The sequence below is a fragment of the Rhinopithecus roxellana genome, chromosome 10 (assembly GCF_007565055.1).
Source record: "Rhinopithecus roxellana isolate Shanxi Qingling chromosome 10, ASM756505v1, whole genome shotgun sequence".
In the NCBI taxonomy this organism is placed as follows: Eukaryota; Metazoa; Chordata; class Mammalia; order Primates; family Cercopithecidae; genus Rhinopithecus; species Rhinopithecus roxellana.
The window spans coordinates 85,411,332-85,434,456 of NC_044558.1; the positions used below are offsets into that span (position 1 = coordinate 85,411,332).

Below are 23,125 nucleotides of genomic sequence, written 5' to 3' on the forward strand. Positions count from 1 at the left end.
TTAGGTGAGGCCTCGAGAGGTGATTAGGTCATGAGGGCAAGGCCTTCACGAAAGAGATTAGTTAGTGCCTTTATAAAAGGGAAACCAGAGAGCTGTCTTGCCCTCTTTGAGCCATGTAAGGATACAAGAAGTCAACAGTCTGCCACCCGGAAGAGGGTCCTGCCCAGAACCTGACTGTGCTAGCACCCTGATCTTGAACTTTCAGTCTCAGAACTGTGAAAAAGTAGATTTCTGTTGTTTATAAGTCACTCGGTCTATAGTATTTTGTTGTAGCAGCCTGAACTAGACACCAAGTTTAATTGCTGTAGGGTGAGAGTTCGAGGGAAGAAGGAAGCCAGGGAGGAAATGGGGGTTTAGGAATGATTTACACGAGGAAATCCCTGGTAGGGACCTGAGTGTTCGAGTTCACCAGCACTGATCTCTGAAGCTTCAGTTCTCTTTAGAACTCCACATACCAATGAGAAACTTGCTCATTCAGTGGGTGCCTCGGCATTTCCAGACCACACAGCTTTGAAAAAGAAAGGTTTTAGACCTTTGGAGAAGTGGACAAGCGTATGCCCTGGGGTTGGTCTAAGTCGTAGCAGTTTCACTTAGCCGTTTCATAACCAGGCCTTGGCATAAGCCTCCCCAGGTTCAAATCTCAGTTTCCTTACTTATTAGCTGTATGACCTTGGGTAACTCAACCTCTCTGACTCTCAACTCTTCCAGCTGTAAAATGTGCTAACCGTGCTCATCTCCTAGGCTTGTGGTCAATATTAAATGTCTTGTCTACAGACCTTTGCACATGCTGTTTCACACAGCTGGGAGTGGTGCGAGGCTACTCATCCTTTATGCTAGCCACTTTGCTCTTTTGCATGCACCTTTAGATTCGAGAAGGTAGACATCATGTTAGTCTTATTCATCATCCCAGCCTAGGCAACAGAGCTATAGACTGTGTCTTAAAAACACAAAAACAGGCTGGGCGCGGTGGCTAACGCCTGTAATCCCAGCACTTTGGGAGGCTGAGGCAGGCGGATCACCTGAGGTCAGGAGTTCAAGACCAGCCTAGCCAACATGGTGAAACCCCATCTCTACTAAAAATACAAAAATGGCCGGGCGCAGTGGCTCATGCCTGTAATCCCAGCACTTTGGGAGGCTGAGGCAGGTGGATCACCTGAGGTCAGAAGTTCGAGACCAGCCTGACCAACATGGAGAAACCCTGTCTCTACTAAAAGTACCAAATTAGCCAGGCATGGTGGTGCATGCTTGTAGTCCAAGCTCCTTGGGAGGCTGAGGCAGGAGAGTCGCTTGAACTCGGGAGGTGGAGGTTGTGGTGAGCCGAGATCGTGTGCCATTGCACTCCAGCCTGGGCAACAAGAGCAAAACTCTGTTTAAAAAAAAAAAAAAAAAAAAAAAAAAAAAAAAAAAAAAAAAAAAAAAAAAAAAAAAATTAGCCAGGCATGGTAGTACACACCTGTAATCCCAGCAGGAGGCAGGAGATCTCCTGGGGTCAGGAATTCAAAACCAGCCTGGCCAGCATGGTGAAACCTCGTCTCTACTAAAAATACAAAAATTAGCCAGGCATGGTGGTACACACCTGTAATCCCAGCAGGAGGCAGGAGAATCACTTGAACCTGGGAGGCGGAGGTTGCAGTGAGCTGAGATTGCACCACTGCACTCTAGCCTGGGCGACAGAGTGAGACTCCATCTCAAAAAACAAAACAAAACAAAACAAAAAACACAAAAACGAAAACAAAATAGAGGCACGTGCAAGTTGTTGGAAAAGAATGCAATAGAGTGTTTGAGGAACAGTCTTTGCTCTTGAATTTATTATAGGAGAATGTGGCAGCCACAGAAGCTGCTTGGATCTGCCTTTACAAAATGACTGCACGTGGTGGGAGCATTGAAACCCGGATACTTCTGCCCAAGGGGACTTCTCATTTTTTTTGTCATGGAGTTCCCTGATGGGTTGACCTGTCTGTCAGATCTGAGTCTCCTTGCCCAGCCCTACTTATTTCCCCTTCTCTGTCACAGGCATTATCCCTAGCTCTACCTCAGCATCTCATCTGCTTTCTGGAGGACCTGACCTGGCCCAGAAGGCCTGGATTCTTGAGGGACAAGGGGAACTTGAAGCTGTACTTGCAGAGCAGTTTGATATGAAATCCACAAACTGCCATCACCCATCCCAACTGGTAGCAAAGGACCAATGATAGGATAATAGTAACTACCTCTAGGAGGATTAATTTAGAGAATAGCTATATAGTGTCTGTCTTTTCAGACACTTAGTAAATGGCAGCTGTTATTATTACCCAATTTCTGAGTGTGTGGGAGCACTGGGCGTGGCTTTCTTGTCGTTTTCCCTTTAATGTCTAATGTGGGGTACCCTCTGCCCCATGCACAGTTTTGGAAGAGTGTCTAGGGACGGTGGATGTGTGGAAGTAATATTAAGAGAGATGGAACCACACAGGTATTGGGTTTGGGCCAGAAAGGGTGAACTGCGAGCTGCACTGCCATCGATCCAGAGGGCGACCCCAGGAAAGGTCAGCCACGGACTCCAGGCCTTGCCTGGTACTGACTTATGATCCTCCTGGGTGGTGACCTACGGGTGACAGACGGACAGATGGGCAAAACTGACTCTCCAGTGGACAGGCATGTGATGACCGAGTGGCCGACGAATGCACAGACACATGGCTGACTGTGGACGGATGTGTCATCCGCAGGGTCAGGCAAGTGACTTTGAGAGGGACAGAAAGACGGATGGGAGTGGCTGGAGGCCTGGGAGCCGCCCACCTGCCCGCTCAGCCGCGAGGGGGCGCCACCGCCCCGCCCAGCGACGCCCACTGCCCGGGCTCGCGGCGGGGGCGGGACCAGCGCGCGCAGGGGGCGGGGTCAGCAAACTCGCGGGGGTGGGCGGGGGCGGGGCGCGCGTGCACAAGGGGGCGGCCGGGGGCGGGGCGCGCGGCGGGCGCGGGTGCGCGCGGCGGCGGCGCGTTCCGTTCCGAGCCAAGGCTCGCCGCGGAAAAGTTGCGGGGCATAGAGGAGCGGCCCCGGGACGGGCAGCTAGCGCGACCCCGAGCCGGCGCCCGTGGTCCGGCCATGGACGACCTCGGTGAGTGAGCAGGAGGCCGAGGGAGGAGGAGGCGAGAGGCGCACAGCTCCGGGCCGGGCGGGCGCCAGCGAGCGGCGGGGGCCGCGGGATCCCACCCGCGGCGGCCCCGGCCTCAGCTCCCGTCCCTGCCGGCCGGGGCTCCGCGGGGCCGGGATCCCTAACCGGGCCTCAGTCCTGGGCCAGGCCGGCCTCGGCACCGACCGCACAGCAGCCACTCCCCGTCTGGGACGGCTTCACCTCTGGACCCCCGACCTCGGGGACCCACCCCCATCTCCCAGAAGGGCCCCAGGGACCAGCCCGCCCCTCCGGGACCCACCCCGTCCGCTGCAGGGACGGGACTTCCTGGAGCGGACCACCTCGTCAGCTACGGGACCCTCACCTCGCAGACCTCTCCCCACCCCCACCTCACAGATCGACCGCCCAACTCGGGGAGCAGCTGCCCGATCTCATGGGCTGCTCCCTCATTTCTTCGACCTGCTCCCCGTCCCTCCAGGGTCGCCCCCCACTTCACAGACTGCACCCCCCCTTCAGGGATAACCCCTGGGAGCCCACCCCTTTCATTTCACAAGTCAGATGCAAAAGCTAGAGACGAGCGTGTGTGATGACCACACCCCCATTTCAAAGACAAGTTTCCCAGTCTGCCTGCTCTCCTGAACCCCCACTTCAAATCTGGTCACCCCGTTTCAAGGACCCATCACTTATTTTCTCTCACTGCCCTCCCCACTCTGTGGACCATCCCCCCTCAATTCACAGACCAGTCCGTCTTCCGTGTTATGTTAAGTCTAGAACGGTAATTTGGTGAGTCCTGATTCTCTCCCCACCCCCAGATTCTGGTGAAATGCCAGGGGAAGGAGGTGGGAGGTGGGCCCCAAGGTATGGCCATCCCTGAACGTGTCCTGGCTAGCAGGGTCCCCTCCACCCTCTCTGCGTCAGGCCCTGCTGGAAGCCATGCAGGTAAAAGAGGACAGGATGCCCAGAACAGAGTTTTACTGTTTTCCTGTTACTGGAGCCCCAAGGCTACTCTTTTCAGTCCAGTCTTGATCTGGTGTTAGGGGAAAGAAAGCATCTCCTGGAAGCGACTCTAAACCCAGGGGGGTGGGTGTCAGGGTTCTAGGAATGCCTTGGGTGGCGTGAACGCGGGAGTGGGAGGATTCGCTCTCTCTCCCTCCCCTTCACGCCTGTAGCTGGAGGGCCTTGAGCTTGGGAGGTGAGGAGGGGGGACACGTTTCTTCTCTGTAGGAGCCTTGTCTTTCCTCTCTGGACTGTGGGTGGCTTGTGTGACCACTGATGCTTCCTCTGTCCCAGGCTCTGAGGAGTAGATTCAGCAGACAGGACTGATGGGCCTCTACCAAGCAGCGCCGGGCACTAAGTTAAGACTGGCTGTTTGTAGGCGCTGGACTTGACTGCTTTCCTCCAGCTTCCTTTTGGGATCAGGGTGCCCCTGAGATCCCGGAGCTGGGGGTGGTGTAGGGTCCTGCCTGTTTTGCAGAGTGAGATGGCTGCCAAATGTAGTTCTGCCTTTGGGTCAGGCTTGGCACCCATTTTTCCAGTGTGCTCAAGGTTGGCATGGCTTCCAGGCAGGTATTTATTTTTATTTTTTTCACATAAAAATAGCTCAGCTGGAAGGAGGCTGGGGGATGTTCCTTGAATCCAGGATTTAAGAGTCTCAGTGCTTTCCCAGTGGGAACCGGGAGCAAAGTTGCAGTTTCTAAAATGCTGGTGCCGTTCTCTTGCTTCTCGGCAGTCCCCGTGCTGTTTCACGGACTGAGAAAGTCTTTGTAGAGCTCGCCATCGAAATCCGGAGGTCCTATCTTCTGACAGTCTTCCATTTAGGGCCAGGAAACTGAGTTCTGAAAGGAAAGAGAGCACTGTATACGCGAGAGGGGATTGTAAGGATCTAAATTGCTGTTTGTGGAGTACTTCCCTGTACCTCGATTTGTGGTATCCTCACAACAACCCTTTTATCAGATTCCGCCTTAAAGCCAATGCTATCATGACCACCTGCCTTTTTCCAGATTGAGAAAGCTGAGACTAAGAGGTTGATTCTCTTGCCCAAGGCTGCACAGCCATGAAATGACAAAACCATAGCTGGAAGCCCAATTCCTAGCTCCTAGATCTGCAGCTCTTGTATACCAAGAAGCCTTTTTTCCCTGGGGAGGAGGCAAGGGCACTTGAAGGAGGGGTTGCCACTGGGTGATGGCTGTCACCTGTAACTTCTGCTGCTTTCTACCATAGGCGCCCGGTTGCTTACATCCGGACTGCCCGATTTCCTTGGCCTGAGCTCCCAAGGGGAAAGCCACGCCTGGCTGACCAGAGCCCGGGGTGGGAGGAATGGGGTGTGCAGGAAGGGAGAGGAATTTGCCTCTGCACTGGGGCCCCGTCAGCTGTCTGGATGGCGGCTCAGTACACTGCCCGTCAGCTGTTTTCCTTAGGGTGGACACAAAGCCCAGACCTGTTGTTTTTATTTTTCTCCTGAGCGTGCTCTCAGCCATGTGCCTCCTGGTCCCTAACACAGGGGAGAGTTTATGGTGTGTCCAGTAGCAAGGCCAGAGGGTGCATCACCTCCTCCGTGACTTTGTTTTTTGGTCTGATAAAAAATGGGGAACTCTTCTCCTCCCCATAGCTGCCAATGAGAGATTTGCCATGTGCTATTTAATAAGTTACAAATTTAATAAGTTACAAATTTATAGCTCTCTGAGCACAAAACTATCAACACAGCATGTTCTGCCCTTCCCTGTGTGTTCTCTCTACTTTGTGCTTTGGGGTGGCTGCTTGGTGGCTTTTCTTATTACTGTTTAGATGCTGGTTTGGCCCGGAGTTCACTCTGTTCGAGTTCTGGCTGGAGTTTCCTGGACAGAGTTCCCACAACACTGAGATGCATTCTGACTGTGTTTTCTAACCCGATTGCTTGCTCTCCTTCTGTTCATGTTCTCAGTGTACTTGGTGGGGGCTTTGACCACAACTGTGGTCTAATCATGATCACATGCACTTCATGGGAGACAGGCGCTGTACTCAGCGCTTTACAAGCCGTATCACAACCTTTCAGAAACGGAGGTGTTTTGCCTCCACTTTATAGATGTGGAAACCTGAGCTCAGGGAAGTGTAGTGGTAATGCTTGGATTTGAACCCAGGCTCATCCAATTCCAGATCTGGTCGTCTTAAGCGTCATAAGGTGGTAGGTGCTGGTGACTAACCAGGGGGATGAGCCTTGGGGCCTGCTGAGTAATTGATAGTTACCTTTAACAATTCCTGCCCTAGGGGCCATTCTCGGGAAATGGCAAAGGGTGTGTCCAGTCCGAGACTCGGTAGCTTTGCCTTCCCATCCTCTAGCAGGGGGAACAGCCAGCTGTTGGCAGTGCCCAGTTGCTGCTGGAATCTGGACATGTCTTCTTTCAGCTTCTCAGCAGTCTTGACCCTTTGGAAAACAGTGCCTCATTGTCCTTGGGGGTAGTGCTAGGGGGGCAGAGGAGTTGCCTGGGGCATTGGGAGCTATGGAACCTCCCTGTTTCCATGGAAAGTCTGGACTTTGGGCTTTCCTGTCTGTGGTCCCTCTGTGTGTTAGGGCAGAGTCAGGGCACCCAGCTGCTGGGCCTGTGGCAGAGGCGGCATTTACCCAAGCAGCGATGGTGCCCTCCTGTGGGCTCTGTGTCAGTGCCAGACCTTCTCCTGGGCTTTGTACTACTAAGGGGCAGAGCTGGGATTCAAACCCTGGTGGGTTTGATTCTTCAGCAGGTACCCTTTCTGATACGTGAAGCTGTCTGCTACCTGGGCAGACATAGCTTGATGGAGAAAGGCTCAGCCTACTGGAAGCCAAAGCCCTGTCACTATGGGTTCAAGGTCTTTTGAGGGAATATCTCAGTATTCCTTTTTTTCCAGCTTCCCTAGTGATGGTCATGCATTGAAGAAGCTGGGTGTACCCTTGGCTGGAGAGGCTGATGGAAGGCCAGAGTTATTGGTGAGCCACTGAGCAGCCCTCCTTTCCTATTTAGTCATCACGCATGGAGTATCTGAATCTGAAGCTTCCCTTGGGTCTTTACCTCGCTCCAGAGATGTTGAATAAACTTCTAGCCTCATTGCCGCCTTTCCTGGGGTCATCCTAGTCTGAGTCATTAATAATAGCAAAATCTGCCGGGCATGGTGGCTCACACATGTAATCCCAGCACTTTGGGAGGCCGAGGTGGGTGGATCATTTGAGGTCAGGAATTCAAGACCAGCCTGGTCAACATGGTGAAAGCCAATCTCTACTAAAAATACAAAAATTAGCTGAGCGTGGTGGCGGGTGCCTGTAGTCTCAGGTATTCTACTCAGGAGGCTGAGGCAGGAGAATCGCTTGAACCCGGGAGGCGAAGATTGCGGTGAGCCGAGATCGCGTCACCACACTCTGGCCTGGGGACACTTTTCTTTTTTACAGTGTTTACAGAACTTTTTCCCGTAATATTTATTGAGCACTCATTATGTGCAGGCACTGTGCTGGGCACCTTACATCCATTGCTTGTTTGAATCAAGCTGTCCATATGAGGCAGGTTTTATTAGTAGTAGTATTACCACTACCCATTTTATAAGTGAGGAAACTGAGACACAGAGAGGTGAGCCCACGTGCCCAAGTTCTACAGCTAGTGAATGGCAGTGCTAGGATTTGAATCCAGGTGGTCTGGCTGCTGAGTGGGACTTGCGGCCAACTGTTTTGTACACTTTTTTTTTTGAGACAGGGTCTGCAGCCTCCGCCTTCTAGGCCCAAGTGATCCTCTTCCCTCAGCCTCCCCAGTAGCTGGGACTACAGGCGCATGCCGCAATGCCCCGCTAATTTTTAAAATTTTTTGCGGAGACAGGGTTTCACCATGTTGCCCAAGCTGTTCTTGAACACCTGGCCTCAAGCAATGTGCCCGCATCGACCTCCCAAAGTGCTGGGATTACAGGCGTGAGCCATTGCGCCTGTCGCATTCTTTACTCTTCTGTTCACGATACTGCATCTGATATGAGTTGCTCATTGGTTTGACTGTTTTCTGTTTCTAGGACACTAACATTTTTCTGCCCCCACCCTATTCTCTGTTGTCTTCCACATCTGTCATTTCCCTGTTCTCTGCAGCTTCTTCTCTTTCTTTTGTTCTTTCTTTCTTTCTTTTATTTGAGACGGAGTTTCGCTCTCATTGCCCAGGCTGGAGGGCAGTGGCATGATCTCAGCTCACCACAACCTCCGCCTCCCCGGTTCAAGCGATTCTCCTGCCTCTGTCTCCCGAGTAGCTGGAATTACAGGCATGCACCACCACGCCCAGCTAATTTTGTATTTTTCGTGGAGACAGGGTTTCTCCGTGTTCGTCAGGCTGGTCTCGAACTCCCGACCTCAGGTGATCCTCCTGCCTCAGCCTCCCAAAGTGTTGGCATTACAGGCGTGAGCCACTACACCCGGCCTTTTTGTTCTTTCGTGGGGACACACACTCAGGATGGGATGCAGGGTCCTGTGGGGAGTGTCTCCTGTTCCAGGGGAGGCCCCACTCCTCCCTCCCTGGTCACCTCTCCAGTCGCCTGTTACTCTTGAGACAGAGCAGTGAGCTTACAGCACCACTGCTAAGGAGAACCTGGGGCAGGTCCCCTGTGGTCCCTTCCCAGCTCCTCTGCTCAGGAATCAAAAGCCTTCCTGTGCCTCCAGCCTCACTGCACCTAAACATGCTCCTTGTCTTTCCCATGTCCAGAGGAGGGAGTTGTTGAAAACTTTATGGTGGAGAATGAAGGATGTCCTATGGGAGGAGGAGAGGAAGAGAAAGAATCAGGAAGCTGAGTTTTCTCAGAAATGTTCGCAAAGCAAGTCATGGAAATAGCTTCCAGGTGCCCTTCTCACCTGGGATGGGCCCCGAGCCTCCATCTACAGCCTCACAGGGTCTGCTCTGCCTTTTGCAGTCTGGGTCTTGTTGGGAGTCTCATATCTGGCCTCGAGTGTACATTCATATCCTGATAAGTCTTCCAACTAACTAACCGATTGCCTAACCAGGGGCTCAGGGCTGGCCTCTCCAGGGAGGCCTTGGATGCTGGGCCAGTGGTAGACAGAATATGCGGCTGGCCAGGCACAGTGGAGCCCCAGTGGCCAAATCTTCCCTTAAAGATGGCCTCTTAATGCTTATTTCTTGTGTGATTGTGGTATTGTGGTTTTATGGGAGAATATTGTTATTGTTAGGTGCATGCTAAAGTATTTAGGAGTAAAGTGTCATGATGTCTTGCAACTTATTTTTATTTTTTTATTTTTTATTTTTGAGGTGGAGTCTTGCCCTGTCACCCAGGCTGGAGTGCAGCAGCACGATCTTGGCTCACTGCAACCTCCGCCTCCTGGGTTTAAGCAATTCTCCTGTCTCAGCTTCCTGAGTAGCTGGGACTATGGGTGCATGCCACCACAACTGGCTAATTTTTGTATTTTTAGTAGAGGTAGGGTTTCACCGTATTGGTCAGGCTGGTCTTCAACTCCTGACCTCAGGTGATTCACCTGCCTCAGCCTCCCAAAGTGCTGGGATTACAGGCTGGGATTACAGGTGTGAGCCACCCCACCTGGCCTCAACTTAGTTTGATTTGCTTTTTTTGTTTTTTGTTTTTTCTTTAGGCAGAGTTTTGCTCTTGTTGCCCCAGCTGGAGTGCAGTGGCATGATCTCAGCTCACTGCAACCTTCGCCTCCCAGGTTCAAGCGATTCTCCTGCCTTGGTCTCCCAAGTAGCTGGGATTACAGGCATGCGTCACCACACCCAGCTAATTTTTGTATTTTTAGTAGAGACCAGGTTTCTTCATGTTGGTCAGGCTGGTCTCGAACTCCTGACCTCAGGTGATCTGCCTACCTCGGCCTCCCAAAGTGCTGGGATTACAGGCGTGAGCCACTGCGCCCAACTTAACTTAGTTTTAAATGATATAATGAAAAACAGGATACACACATAGAGGGCAGAGAGCACAAGGGCCATGCATTCACACAACCTGGTAAAACAATGACAGTCAGCCGGGCGCGGTGGCTCAAGCCTGTAATCCCAGCACTTTGGGAGGCCGAGACGGGCGGATCACAAGGTCAGGAGTTCGAGACCATCCTGGCTAACACAGTGAAACCCCGTCTCTACTAAAAAATACAAAAAGCTAGCCGGGCGAGGTGGCGGGCGCCTGTAGTCCCAGCTACTCGGGAGGCTGAGGCAGGAGAATGGCGTAAACCCGGGAGGCGGAGCTTGCAGTGAGCTGAGATCCGGCCACTGCACTCCAGCCCGGGCGACAGAGCGAGACTCCGTCTCAAAAAAAAAAAAAAAAAAAAAAAAAAAAACAATGACAGTCATTCAATCTAAATGAGAGTACACAGGCCTCTCAACTTCTCTGTGTGTTTAGATATTTTCATAATGAAAAGTTGGAGAAAAGTAAGGAAACCCTGCTTTTCCGTGGTGGGCTTGCAGTTGTCAGGCCAAGGTGCTGGCCTGCGCCTGCCTGTGGTTGGCCTGAGTGACTGTTGGCCTCCTGTGATTGCGCAGATGGTGGGAAGACTGGGTGACCAGAGACAGGAGCTGGGGGGGGCCTCAGGTGACAGTGACTGCCGACTATCAGCTGGGAAATGGGGAGCATAGTGCTGTGACCTGTGCAGAAAAAAGACAGGCCCAGAGACAGTGTGTGTCCATAGGTGTGGAGGCAACCTCATGAGTTATTTGAGCATGATGACATTAATCAGACCAGGGTTGAAGCATGTGAGATGCTGAACTTTGGTTGGAGTTTGAGATGGGTTGTCCAGGCTGGTGGGACACAGAGCAAGACTTTTTTTTTTTCTTTTTTCTTTTTGAAATGGAGTCTTACTCTGTCACCCAGGCTGGAGTGCAGTGGGGTAATCTTGGCTCACTGCAACGTCTGCCTCCCAGGTTCAAGTGATTCTTGTGCCTCAGCCTCCCCAGTAGCTAGGATTATAGGTGTGTGTCATCATGCCTGACTAATTTTTGTAATTTTAGTAGAGATGGGGTTGCACCATGTTGGCCAGCCTGGTCTCGAACTCCTGACCTCAGGTGATCCGCCTGCCTCGGCCTCCGAAAGTGCTGGGATTACAGGTGTGAGCCATGGCGCCTGGCCAGAGCAAGGCTTTACACAATTCAGGGAACGGTCTCTGGGCAGCTTGAGGCCTGCAGGAGGGGAGGGGCTGCCTTTTGCCTCACATCATGAACCCCTTATCTGTGGCCAGTGGAATACCATTTACCTGTGGGCAGTGATGGCTGATGGCCCCACGCTCTTGCTTGTAGCTCAAGTCTGACCATCCAGTTTTTCAGCCTTCAGGCTCCCTCTCCTGGAATCCCCACTCCCTTGGTCCCTCGTGTCTAGTTTGTGCTGACTCAAAGCTGGCCTTCTTGGGCCTCCAGTCTGTTTTGGGAAAATAGCTGCATTCTGGCACCAGTGGCCCTCTTGGCTCTGAGGCAGAGGTGAGGGCCCTGCTGCCTACTAGAAACATTTCGGGCAGCCAGCAGGCTCTCATAAGGGGAGGGCTTCATGCCAAGGTCTTCTTTCAGCCTCATGTCATCTGTGTCAGCATGCAAAGATGCCGAGACTGCCACTTTGCAAGGACCATGAGGTCTTCTAGCGAAGGCTCAGAGCTTCACTCTGCCTATCTGAAAGCAGCATGATGTGTGTTTTATGGGGGAGGGGGTGGTGCTGGGAGGAAGCTTTATGTAATTCTTGGCTGGAGCTCAGGTAATTGTTTTAATGAAATGGAATGCAGCTTATTCAGAATTCGCTTGGCAGAAACAGCCATGTTCTGTTCTGTTTTCTTGTTGGGGAGAGCAGGGCACACATTTCCAGCTGTTTTGAATCGTAGAACTCTGGGTGAGCTGGAGCAAGGTGGGTGGAACCCTCCAGGGAGCTCCGAGGAGCTTCAGGCCGATTCTCTTCTGGATCCCGGTCTGTGTGTATCATTTTGAATGAGCTATGGAGACTTTGGCCTCTTCTAACAACATAAAAGCCCTACTGAGGCCAGGTACGTTGGCTCATGCCTGTAATCCCAGCATTTTGGGAGGCCGAGGCGGGTGGAACACTTGAGGCCTGAGGTTGGGAGTTCCAGACCAGCTTGACCAACATGGAGAAACCTCATCTCTACTAAAATACAACATTAGCTGGGCGTGGTGGTACATGCTTGTAATCCCAGCTACTCAGGAGGCTGAGGCAGGAGGACTGCTTAAACCTGGGAGGCGGAGGATGTAGTGAGCCAAGATCAGGCCACTGCACTCCAGCCTGGGTGACAGAGTGAGACTCTGTCTCAAAATAAATAAATAAACCCTATTGAAAGCAGGCTATGAAATGGGCACAATGCCTTCTTTCCACGTTGTTAGGAGACTGAGTGAGGTGCTTAGCACATAGTAGACAGATCCTCAAGGATGGCCTCTATTTCCTCGCGCTTTATTCCACCCCCCACGTCCCCATCTTCCCACCCCCTTTTATACCTCATGGCCACCATCTTCTGTCAGTGTAGATGGCTGTGGCCCCATGTGGCCCCGAGGTCCCCATCTGCAGGTCCACCTGGCTCTCCTTTTTCTTCTGGTTCCCTTTTTCTCCTCTTTTTCTCTTCTTTCTGTTTTCTCACGGGGTGGTCTTTTTCTCTTGCCCAGGATGAAGTACAGTGATCTGATCACAGCTCACTGTAACCTCCAATTCAAGCAATCCTCCTGCCTCAGCCTCCTGAGCAGCTGGGACTACAGGCACGTGCTATCATGCCTGGCTAATTTTTTATTTTTTATACAGCCAGAGTCTCATTATGTTCAGGCCGGTCTCGAACTCCTGGCTTCAAGCAGTCTTTCTGCCTTGGTTTTCCAAAGTGCTGGTATTGTAAGTGTGAGCCACCATGCGTCTTGCCTGTTTCCCTCTTTTTACTTTTCTGCTCTTATTAACTTCAGTTTTTTGTTTTGTTTTGTTTTTTAGACAGTCTTGCTTTGCCGCCCAGAGTGGAGTATAGTGGCGTGATCTTGGCTCACTGCAAGCTCTGTCTCCCAGGGTCAAGCGGTCCTCCTGCCTCAGCGCCTCACTTCCCCACCCCCCTCACCCCTTCCTCCCACACCTCACCCCCAGCAGTAGCTGAGATTACAGGCACATACCACCATGCCTGGCTAATTTTGTATTTTTGGTAGAGATGGGGTTTCGTTTGCCATGTTGGCCAGGCTGGTCTCGAACTCCTGAGCTCAGGTGATCCGCTCACCTCCACCTCCCAAAGTGTTGGAATTACAGATGTGAGCCATTGTGCCTGGCCTACTCTTACTAACTTTTTTACTTTGCTCCTTTTTATTTTATTTTTTTTTTAAATTTATTATTATCTTTTTTGAGACAGAGTCTTGTTCTGTCACCCAGGCTGGAATGCAGTGGAGTGGATCTCGGCTCACTGCAACCTCTGCTGCCTCCTGGGTTCAAGTGATTCTTCTGCCTCAGCCTCCTGAGTAGCTGGGACTACAGGCGCCCGCCACCACACCCGGCTAATTTTTGTGGTTTTAGTAGAGATGGGGTTTCACCATAGTGGCCAGGCTGGTCTTGAACTCCTGACCTCGTGATCTGCCTGCCTTGGCCTCCCAGTGCTGGGATTACAGGTGTGAGCCACTGCGCCTGGCCTGCTCCTTTTTAAATTTTAACACAGCCCGACCCATTCTTCCACATTTGCTCTTTTGCTGAGACACCCGTTTCATCCTTTAGCTGCAATATTTTTTTCTCCCTTCCTTAAGCTCTGCTTGCTTCTCCGGAGACACTCCCACCTTCTTTTCCCAAGTCTCCTCTGGTCCCTGAGTGGAGGTGCACCTGGGTGTTTTCTCAAAGGATTTCTCTGAACTCCTTGTTTTTCTCCTGTGCACCCCGGTCAGTTAATCAACTGCATGACCTCTTTTATAACCTGTGTGCTGGTGACTCCCAAATTTATATTTCCACCCCTGACGTGAATTCTATTGTCTAGATTCTTCCGGTCTGCCCGCCAGCAGAGACTCAACTCATTTCCTTTCCACTCTCCCTTCTCATCTACTCCCTTCTCATTTCCTTTCTCCTCTCCCAGGCCCCATCTACTGCCTGTTCTCTGTTAGCGCCCCCTCTCTTCTCTGGGCCTGTATTAGATAATGGGCATTTCTGCAGCACGTTAAGCTTGAGGACACATTTTCACGTGCTTCTTTATTTTTTAAAAAACTGAACCTTAGGCCAGGCGTTGTGGCTCACGCCTGTAATCCCAGCACTTTGGGAAGCCAAGGCAGGCGGATCTCGAGGTCAAGAGATCGAGACCAGCCTGGCCAACATGGTGAAACCCCGTCTCTACTAAAAATACAAAAATTAGGCCAGGCGCGGTGGCTCAGCCTGTAATCCCAGCACTTTGGGAGGCCGAGACCGGCGGATCACGAGGTCAGGAGATCAAGACCATCCTGGCTAACATGGTGAAACCCCGTCTCTACTAAAAATACAAAAAAAACTAGCCGGGCGAGGTGGTGGACGCCTGTAGTCCCAGCTACTCGGGAGGCTGAGGCAGGAGAATGGCGTAAACCCGGGAGGCGGAGCTTGCAGTGAGCTGAGATCTAGCCACTGCACTCCAGCCCAGGCGACAGAGCAAGACTCCGTCTCAAAAAAAAAAAAAAAAAATTAGCTGGGCATGGTGGCCTGTGCCTGTAATCCCAGCTACTCGGGAGGCTGAGGCAAGAGAATCTCTTGAAACAAGAGGCGGAGGTTGCAGTGAGCCGAGATCGCGCCGCTGCACTCCAGCCTGGTGAAAGAGCGAGACTCAGTTTCAAAAAAAAAAAAAAAAACCACTAAACCTTATTGCCTATATTCGAAGTTTACAACATTGTTGTTATGGGATACATATAGATAGTAAGGTGGTTACTAAAGTGAAGCCGATTAATGTATCAGTCATCTCACAGTTACTTTCCTGTGTGCCAAGAGCAGCTAAATCTACTTATGTAACGAAAATCCCTAGCAGGATTTTCTTAACTTCAGCCCTCATGTCATACATTTGATTTCTAAACTTGTGCATCCCATGTATCTGCTACTTAGTATTCTTTGACCCACATCTCCCCATTCCCCACTTCTGCCCATAGTAACCACTGTTTCATTCTCTCTCTATATATATGTATTTATATATATATGTAAAAATATATATATATTGGACTGGGCACGATGGCTCACGCCTGTAATCCCAGCACTTTGGGAGGCTAAGGTGGGTGGATCATCTGAAGTCAGGAGTTTGAGACCATCCTGGCCAACATGACGAAACCCCGTCTCTATTAAAAATACAAAAATTAGCCGAGCGTGGTGGCATGGGCCTGTAGTCTCAGGCACTTGGGAGCCTGAGGCAGGAGAATCGCTTGAACCCAGGAGGTGGAGGCCGGAATGAGCCAAGATCATGTCACTGCACTCCAGCCTGGGTGACAGAGCAATACTCCATCTCAAAAATAAATAAAATAGTAAATAAATATATGTATATAGTACATATATAAGTGAGGTCACGCAATGTTTTTGTTGTGTCTGCCTTATCTTACTTAGCATGTCCTTCCATGCTGTGGCAAATTGGCAGAATCTCCCTTTTTAAGGCTGAATAATTCATTGTATCTATATACAATGATGTATAAACCACATTTTTTTTTATCTATTTGTCCATTGACAATCATCATTTTTTTTTTTTTTTGAGACGGAGTCTTGCTCTGTCGCCTGGGCTGGAGTGCAGTGGCTAGATCTCAGCTCACTGCAAGCTCCGCCTCCCGGGTTTACGCCATTCTCCTGCCTCAGCCTCCCGAGTAGCTGGGACTACAGGCGCCCACCACCTCGCCCGGCTAGTTTTTTGTATTTTTTTAGTAGAGACGGGGTTTCACCATGTTAGCCAGGATGGTCTCGATCTCCTGACCTCGTGATCCGCCCGTCTCGGCCTCCTAAAGTGCTGGGATTACAGGCTTGAGCCACCGCGCCCGGCCGACAATCATCATTTTTTATATGGTTCTGATCACTGCCTTTTGAGGTAGGTAGTAGTTATCTTCATAGTAATGAGGAAGTCAAACTGAAGCCCAGAGGAGTTAGGGGAAGGGAACACACCCAGTGTTACCACAGGCAATGATGCAAGAACCTGAACCTTGGGTGGGTCTTCCCACAACTAGCCTAGTCTCTTTCTGGTTTCTCTCTCTCTTTTTTTTTTTTTTTTTTTTTTTGAGATAGAGTCTCGCTCTGTCACCCAGGTTAGAGTACAGTGGCGTGATCTCAGCTCACTGCAACCTCCGCCTCCGGGGTTCAGGCGATTCTCCTGCCTCAGCCTCCCGAGTAGCTGAGACTGCAGGTGTGTGCCATCATGCCTGGCTACTTTTCGTATTTTTAGTAGAGATGGGGTTTCACCATATTGGTCAGACTGGTCTCAAATTCCTGACCTCAGGTGATCCACCTGCCTTAGCCTCCCAAAGAGCTGGGATTACAGGTGTGGGCCACTGTGCCTGGCCTTCTTTCTGGTTTTTCATACGGGAAACCTCATGGCAGAAATCTATGGGTTAGTTTTGGCCTGCAGACCATTGTTGCTTGGTCTCCATGGTATTTAAAATATTCCAAATTAGTTGCCTACATTTAAAGCATCAGGTGATTGCACCAAAAAGTCCATGTCATTCCTTTTTTTTTTTTTTTTTTTTTGAGACAGAGTCTCACTGCGTCACCCAGGCTGAAGTGCAGTGGCACAATCTCGGCTCACTGCAACCTCCGTCTCCTCGGTTCAAGCAATTCTCCTACCTCAACCTCCTGAGTAGTTGGGATTACAGGCACCACCACGCCTGTCTAATTTTTGTATATTTAGTAGAGACAGAATTTCACTGCGTATCGTTTCTTTTGAAAAATCAGATCAGGCTTCATGGGATGCATGTACTCTGTCACCACTTGGTTAACCTCAGTAGCTCCAGCCTCATATTTGACCCTCTCTGTTGCCTACGCTGGGTCTCACTGGCCTCATACATGTTCCTACTTGGCCCCTGCTTTGGGGGATTCTAAGAACGCCCTGTGCTCAATATTTAATGACCAATGCAGTTGCCAAATCTTGGGGGTATCTTGTATTGCAGTCTCTGGATTACATTTGACTTCTGACCATGCCAACCACTCAGTTCTGCCTTGAGTCTAGATCTTGGTTCAAGTTGCAGAAAATAGCCTTCTCCTGACTCACCTTACCCTCTGCCTTTAAAATCTTAGCTGAATCCACCTTTTTGAGAAGGCTTTTTTCGCAGATAAAACCAACCAGCCTGTTGACCCTCCTACTAAGGTGAAACTTTACAGGTCTGTGTAAATTGGGCTTTCTTCTGTCTCCTGCTCTGCCCTGTAAGCTCCTTGAAGACAGGGATTTTATCTGCCTTTCAAATATCTCTTACCACCAGGCACTGCTCTGTTCTCTCTGTGGTCGCTTAATAAATACTTAATGGTGGTTGGTGGTTAAATGGGTATAAACTGCGCCACCCACAGTGATGCTGAGCCTGCAGCAAACCACTTCCTCCTCTGGAGAACCTGAGTTCTCTCTGGGTTCAGGGTGGGGAGGTGGCATAGAACCCAGCCTCTGACATCAGCCACACTTGGTTCTGTATCAGTGCAGTCGCCTACGACTTGTGTGACCTTGGCAGGTCACTTTACACTCTGAGCCTTGGTCTCCTAATCCATGAAATAGGTCCATTTCCTGACATACTTTCCTGAAATACTTTCAAAGAGCTCAGTAAATGGTGATGGTTATCGTTCATTCTTGGAATAATCTTGACAGCTCCTGGGGTGGAGGGTTTGGCTTTTGGTATCACTCTCTTGGCATTTGTTTATTTATTTATTTTTGAGACTAAGTCTCGCATTATCGCCCAGGCTGGAGTGCAGTGGCGCAATCTCAGCTCACTGCAGTCTCCGCCTCCTGGGTTCAAGAGATTCTCTTGCCTCAGCCTCCCAAGTAGCTGGGATTACAGGTGCCCACCACCACGCCTGGCTAATTGTTGTACTTTTAGTAGAGACAGGGTTTCCCCATGTTGGCCAGGCTGGTCTCAAATTCCTGACCTCAAATGACCTGCCCGCCTTGCCTCCCAAATTGCTGGGATTACAGGAGTGAGCCACCGTGCCGGCCTGTTTGTTTATTTATTTATTGAGATGGAGTCTTGCTTTGTTGCCCAGGCTGGAGTGCAGGGGTGTGATCTCAGCTCACTGCAGCCTCCGCCTCCCATGTTCAAGTGATTCTCATGCCTCAGCCTCATGAGTAGCTGGGATTACAGGCATGCGCCACCATGCTGGCTGTTTTTTGTAGTTTTGCTAGAGATAGGGTTTCACCATGTTCGCCAGGCTGGTCTCAAACTCCTGACCTCAATTGATCCACCCACCTTGGCCTCCCAAAGTGCTGGAATTACAGGCGTGAGCCACCATGCAGGGCCTTATTTATTTTTTAATTAATTGATTTTTTTTTTTGAGACAGAGTCTCGTTCCGTCGCCCCGGCTGGAGTACAATGGCACGATCTCGGCTCACTGCAACCTCCACTTCCTGGGTTCAAGCAATTCTCCTGCTTCAGCCTCCCGAGTAGGTGGGATCATAGGCGCCTGCCACCACACCCAGCTAATTTTTTGTATTTTTAGTAGAAATGGGATTTCGCCATGTTGGACAGGCTAGTCTTGAACTCCTGGGCTCAAGTGATCTGCTCACCTCGGCCTCCCAGAGTGTTGGGATTACGGGTGTGAGCCATTGCACCCAGCCCACTCTTCGAATTTAACTTCCACTTCGTCTTTAGGTTGGCTGCATGTCCCATGGCCTTGCTGGTGGGCAGTTAATGCATTTGGCCCTGTTTGGTTGCTTAGCTTGGCCTGGGGGAAGAATCTGACTTCAGTTATTTTCTGGGAGAGGGTGATTTAGGACTCTTCATGGCGCCGTGGGTTAGAGAATGTTTGGGACTCTGCTGTGGAGGTGAAATGGCCATACCCCTGGGCTAGTGGTATTAAGTTGGGTTTTGGTTATATGACTTTTAATTTCCCCTGAGCCTCTTTGGTGGCTTTCATGCGGAAGTGGTGGGGGAGGAGGTGGCTTGGTGGCTTGGTTTATACTAATCGCTCATCTAACACTCATATTAGTGAGAGCTGCCACAGGGAGCTGCTCTGGGATCCACTCCCAGGTCAGCCCTGGGCTTCTCCCAGCACTCTAGGCATCCAGAAAGCCTCATGGGGTGGTCTGGCCCCTGAGGCCCCTAGTAGCAGTAGAAAAAAAAAGAGTCGGTTTTCTGTACTGTGAACTTGGTGGTTGTGCACTGAGTGTACACAGCTGTGTCATGAAGCTGGCCCAGTGACTGTACCTCTTTACAGGCGGTTGATCTATGGGACCCACCCTGGGCTCTATTGGAGGTTTGAAGTGGCTCAGAGAGTTCTGGCCGAGCTTCGCCTCCTCTCTGTTTCCAGGAACATTCCTCTTCCTTAGGTGGAAACGGGAGTGTCCGATGGCCTGCACTTGGTTTCCTCTGGATTTGCCATTTCCCCTGTGGACTCCTGGCTTGGCTGGCTGGCTAAGGCAGTTTCTCATCACTGATGTGCTCTGGGACAGCCGAGTGGGACAGGCTTCTCTGGGGTGGGTGTGGAGGAGTGGTCGTGATGCCTGGAACACGGCACTCGCTCCTCAGAGACGCGACTTGGCAGCCCTCCTGAGCCTGCCTGGTCACGTGCTGCGTGTCTTGGAAGGTCCTCTGTCCCAAGCAGTGGATGTGCAGTTTCTTCCCCGCTCCTTATCATCATCAGCCTCAATGCGTCTTTGAGGTGAGGTAGCTGTCGGGATAGCTGGGTGGTCTCATTTCTTCCTGCCTCACCACCTCAAATGGCCTCTTCTGCTGTGTCCTGAACTTTCCAAGAACTCCTCCCCCTTCTCTCTCTTTGGAAGTTGGCACTTGAAGTCTTTTTGCTTGGTCTTTGGAGGCAGCCAAGCCGGAAAGAAGCTGGGGAAGAAGATCGTCACCTGGAGGCGGTTGTCATGGCTTCCTGTGGTCACTTGTGGTCATCTGCTTCTAAACATCCTGTTTGTGCCTCTAGAGCAGCAGGAACAGTGACCAGAAGACAGCTGTTATCTGCCTGACTTTGGCCAAAGCATGGGGGCTGGGGTGTCACTATCCTGGGGGACCCTTGATTGACTGATCACTGGCAGTTGAGGGCGTTGCTGGTAGCAGCTCCTTTGGGCATCACTGGCTTGGGCTCTATCCTGGCTCTGTCCTTCCTCTTCTCCCTGCTTCAACTGTCTGTGAGATTTTCCTTCCTAACGGCCTGTTGGGTATTACCAGTCTGCACTCCCCCTTTGTGCTTCTGGACTGATCCGTTCTTTCTTAGACTCCTCCTATGCTTCCAGAGCTGGAAGGAGCCTTAGGATATCATTTCCTCCTATGGTTGGGAGTTTGTGGCCGTCACCTTCTTCAGTCAGAGCTGCTCACTTTTTCTCTGTTTATGTATTCGGCTTCCATCTAAGACCACAATTACGAAAGGGGTTTTGTGGATTTTTAAAAATTTGAAAACAAATATATAAAAACATCTGAAGCTGGGTGCAGTGGCTTATGCCTATATTCCCAGCACTTTGGGAGGCTGATGCAGGAGGATCACTTGAGCCCAGGAGTTTGAGACCAGCCTGGGCAACATAGTGACTCCATCTCTATAGAAAATAAAAAAAATTGGCTGGGCGTGGTGGCTCATGCCTGTAATCCTGGCACTTTGAGATGCTGAGGTGGGAGAATCACCTGAGGTCAGGAGTTCGAGATCAGCCTGGCCACCATGGTGAAACCCCGTCTCTACTAAAAATACAAAGATTAGCCAGGTGTGGTGGCGGGCACCTGTAATCCCAGCTACCTGGGAGGCTGAGACAGGAGAATCGCTCCAATCCGGGAAGGGGAGGTTGAAGTGAGCAGAGATTGCGCTCCTCTACTCCAGCTTTGGCAACAGAGCGAGACTTTGTCTCAAAAATAAATAAATAAATACATAAATAACATAAAAACTAAAAAAACTAGCTGGGCATGGTAGCATACACCTGTAGTCCCAGCTACCTGGGAGGCTGGGGCGGGAGGGTCTGTTGAATCCAGGAAGATTTGCTACTTCCCTCCGGCCTGGGGTAACAGAGCAAGATCTTGTCTCTAAAAAACCCCAAAACACATGTTTGAAAATTGCTTATCAAGTTCAACCCCCTCATTTTGCTGAGGCACTCCCAGGAGAAAGGACTTGTCCAGGAACGTAACAGAGTAAGCTTTTTCCTCCGTCTGGCCCCTTTTTGGGAAATCTGGAATCCTAGTTTTCCTCATTTCTAGAACATGCCTGCCATGGTGTGGCCTCAAACCTTCATTTTTGCCTAGGGACCTTTCTCATGTCATTTTGTATCTGATACTGTTATTTACTTTTATGAAAGTTTTTTTTTTTCTTTTTTTTTTTCTTTCTTGAGACAGGGTCTTGCTCTGTTGCCCAGGCTGAAGTACAGTGGCGTGATCTTGGCCCACTGCAGCCTCAATCTCCCAGGCTTAGGTGATCCTCCCACCTCAGCCTCCTGAGTACTGTAACTGCAGGCATGTGCCACCACGCCCAGCTAATTTTTGTATTATTTTTAGAGACAGGGTTTCACCATATTGCCCAGGCTGGTCTTGAACTCCCGACCTCAGGTGATCCACCCGCCTCAGCCTCCCAAAGTGCTGGCTTATAGGCATGAGCCACCATTCCTGGCCTACTTTTATGAAAGTTTTTAAGTTAAAGAAGATACATGTGTCTGGACACAGTGGCTCATGCCTATAAGCCAGCACTTTGGGAGGCTGAGGCGGGTGGATCACCTGAGGTCGGGAGTTCAAGACCAGCCTGACCAACACGGTGAAGCCCCGTCTATACTAAAACTACAAGTTAACCAGGCATAGTGGCGGGCATCTGTAATCCCAGCTATTCGGGAGACTGAGGCAGGAGAATCGCTTGAACCTGAGAGGCGGAGGTTGCAGTGAGCTGAGATCGCGCCATTGCACTCCAGCCTAGATGACAGAGCAAGACTCTGTCTCAAGAAAAAAAGAAGATACATGCTTTTTGTAAAAAGGAAAAAAAAAAAGCTACAGAAGTGAAAGTTCCTTCTTCCTTTCCTCCACCAGGTGTAAATATTGTTAATAGTTTGATGTGCATCTTTCTCAACCATTTTCTATGCATTTATAAATATATAAGCATGGATATGATATGCATTCCCTTCATTGTTATTTTTTTAAAACTAAGGTGAAACTCACATAGTGTAAAATTAACCATTTTATTTAATTATATATATGTGTGTGTGTGTGTATATATGTGTGTATATATATATATATTTTTCAGACAGAGTCTCGCTCTGTCGACCAGGCCAGAGCGCAGCGGTGCAATCTTGGCTCACTGCGACCTCTGCCTCCCAGGTTCAAGCGATTCTCGTGCCTCAGCCTACCAAGTAGCTAGATTACAGGCATGTGCCAGCACGCCCAGCTAAATTTTTGGATTTTCGGTAGAGACAGTGTTTCCCCATGTTGGCCAGGCTAGTCTCAAACTCCTGGCCTCAAGTGACTTGCCTGCCTCAGCTTCCAAAGTGTTTGGATTACAGGTGTGAGCCACTGTGGCCAGCCCAAATTAACTATTCTAAAGTGTACAATTCAAAACAATTTTAAAATGGGCAGAGTAGCACCTGACTGTAGTCTCGGTTACTTGGAAGGGTAAGGTGGGAGGATACCTTGAGCTCAGGAGCTCAAGTCCAGCCAGGGCAACATAGCAAGACACCATCCACCTCTTAAATAAAAAGGTAGAAAACCACTTTGTTGTTATTATTATTGAGACAGGGTCTCACTCTGTCATCTAGGCTGGAGTGTAGTGGTGTGATCACAGCTCACCGCAACCTTGACTTCCCAGGCTCAAGTGATTCTCCCACGTCAACTGGGACCACAGATGTGCGCCACCACACCTAGCTAGTCTTTGTATCTTTTGTAGCGATGAGGTCTCGCTGTGTTGCCTAGGCTGGTCTTGAACTCCTGGGCTCAGCCTATCCTCCCACCTCAGCCTCTCAAAGCGCTGGGATGATTACAGCCACCACACTCAGCCTCCAAAACATTTTAAATTCCACTTCAGTGACAT

General features: G+C 50.4%; 1 protein-coding gene across 8 annotated transcripts in view; it reads left to right on the top strand.

The window, feature by feature from the left end:
- Window positions 1–2,935: 2,935 nt before the first annotated feature.
- Window positions 2,936–23,125, top strand: part of PXN (paxillin) — a 59,858-nt gene continuing 39,668 nt past the window's right edge. For 3 of the 8 annotated variants that reach the window (XM_030938793.1, XM_030938796.1, XM_030938794.1), the window contains exon 1: window positions 19,727–19,795. In XM_030938793.1, the coding sequence (XP_030794653.1) occupies window positions 19,742–19,795 (54 nt within the window). In that variant the 5' untranslated portion in view covers window positions 19,727–19,741. Of the gene's footprint in view, window positions 3,089–6,964; window positions 7,044–19,726; window positions 19,796–23,125 lie in introns of those variants that run through there. The other 5 variants (XM_030938799.1, XM_030938800.1, XM_030938797.1 and 2 more) reach the window with 3 other exon arrangements.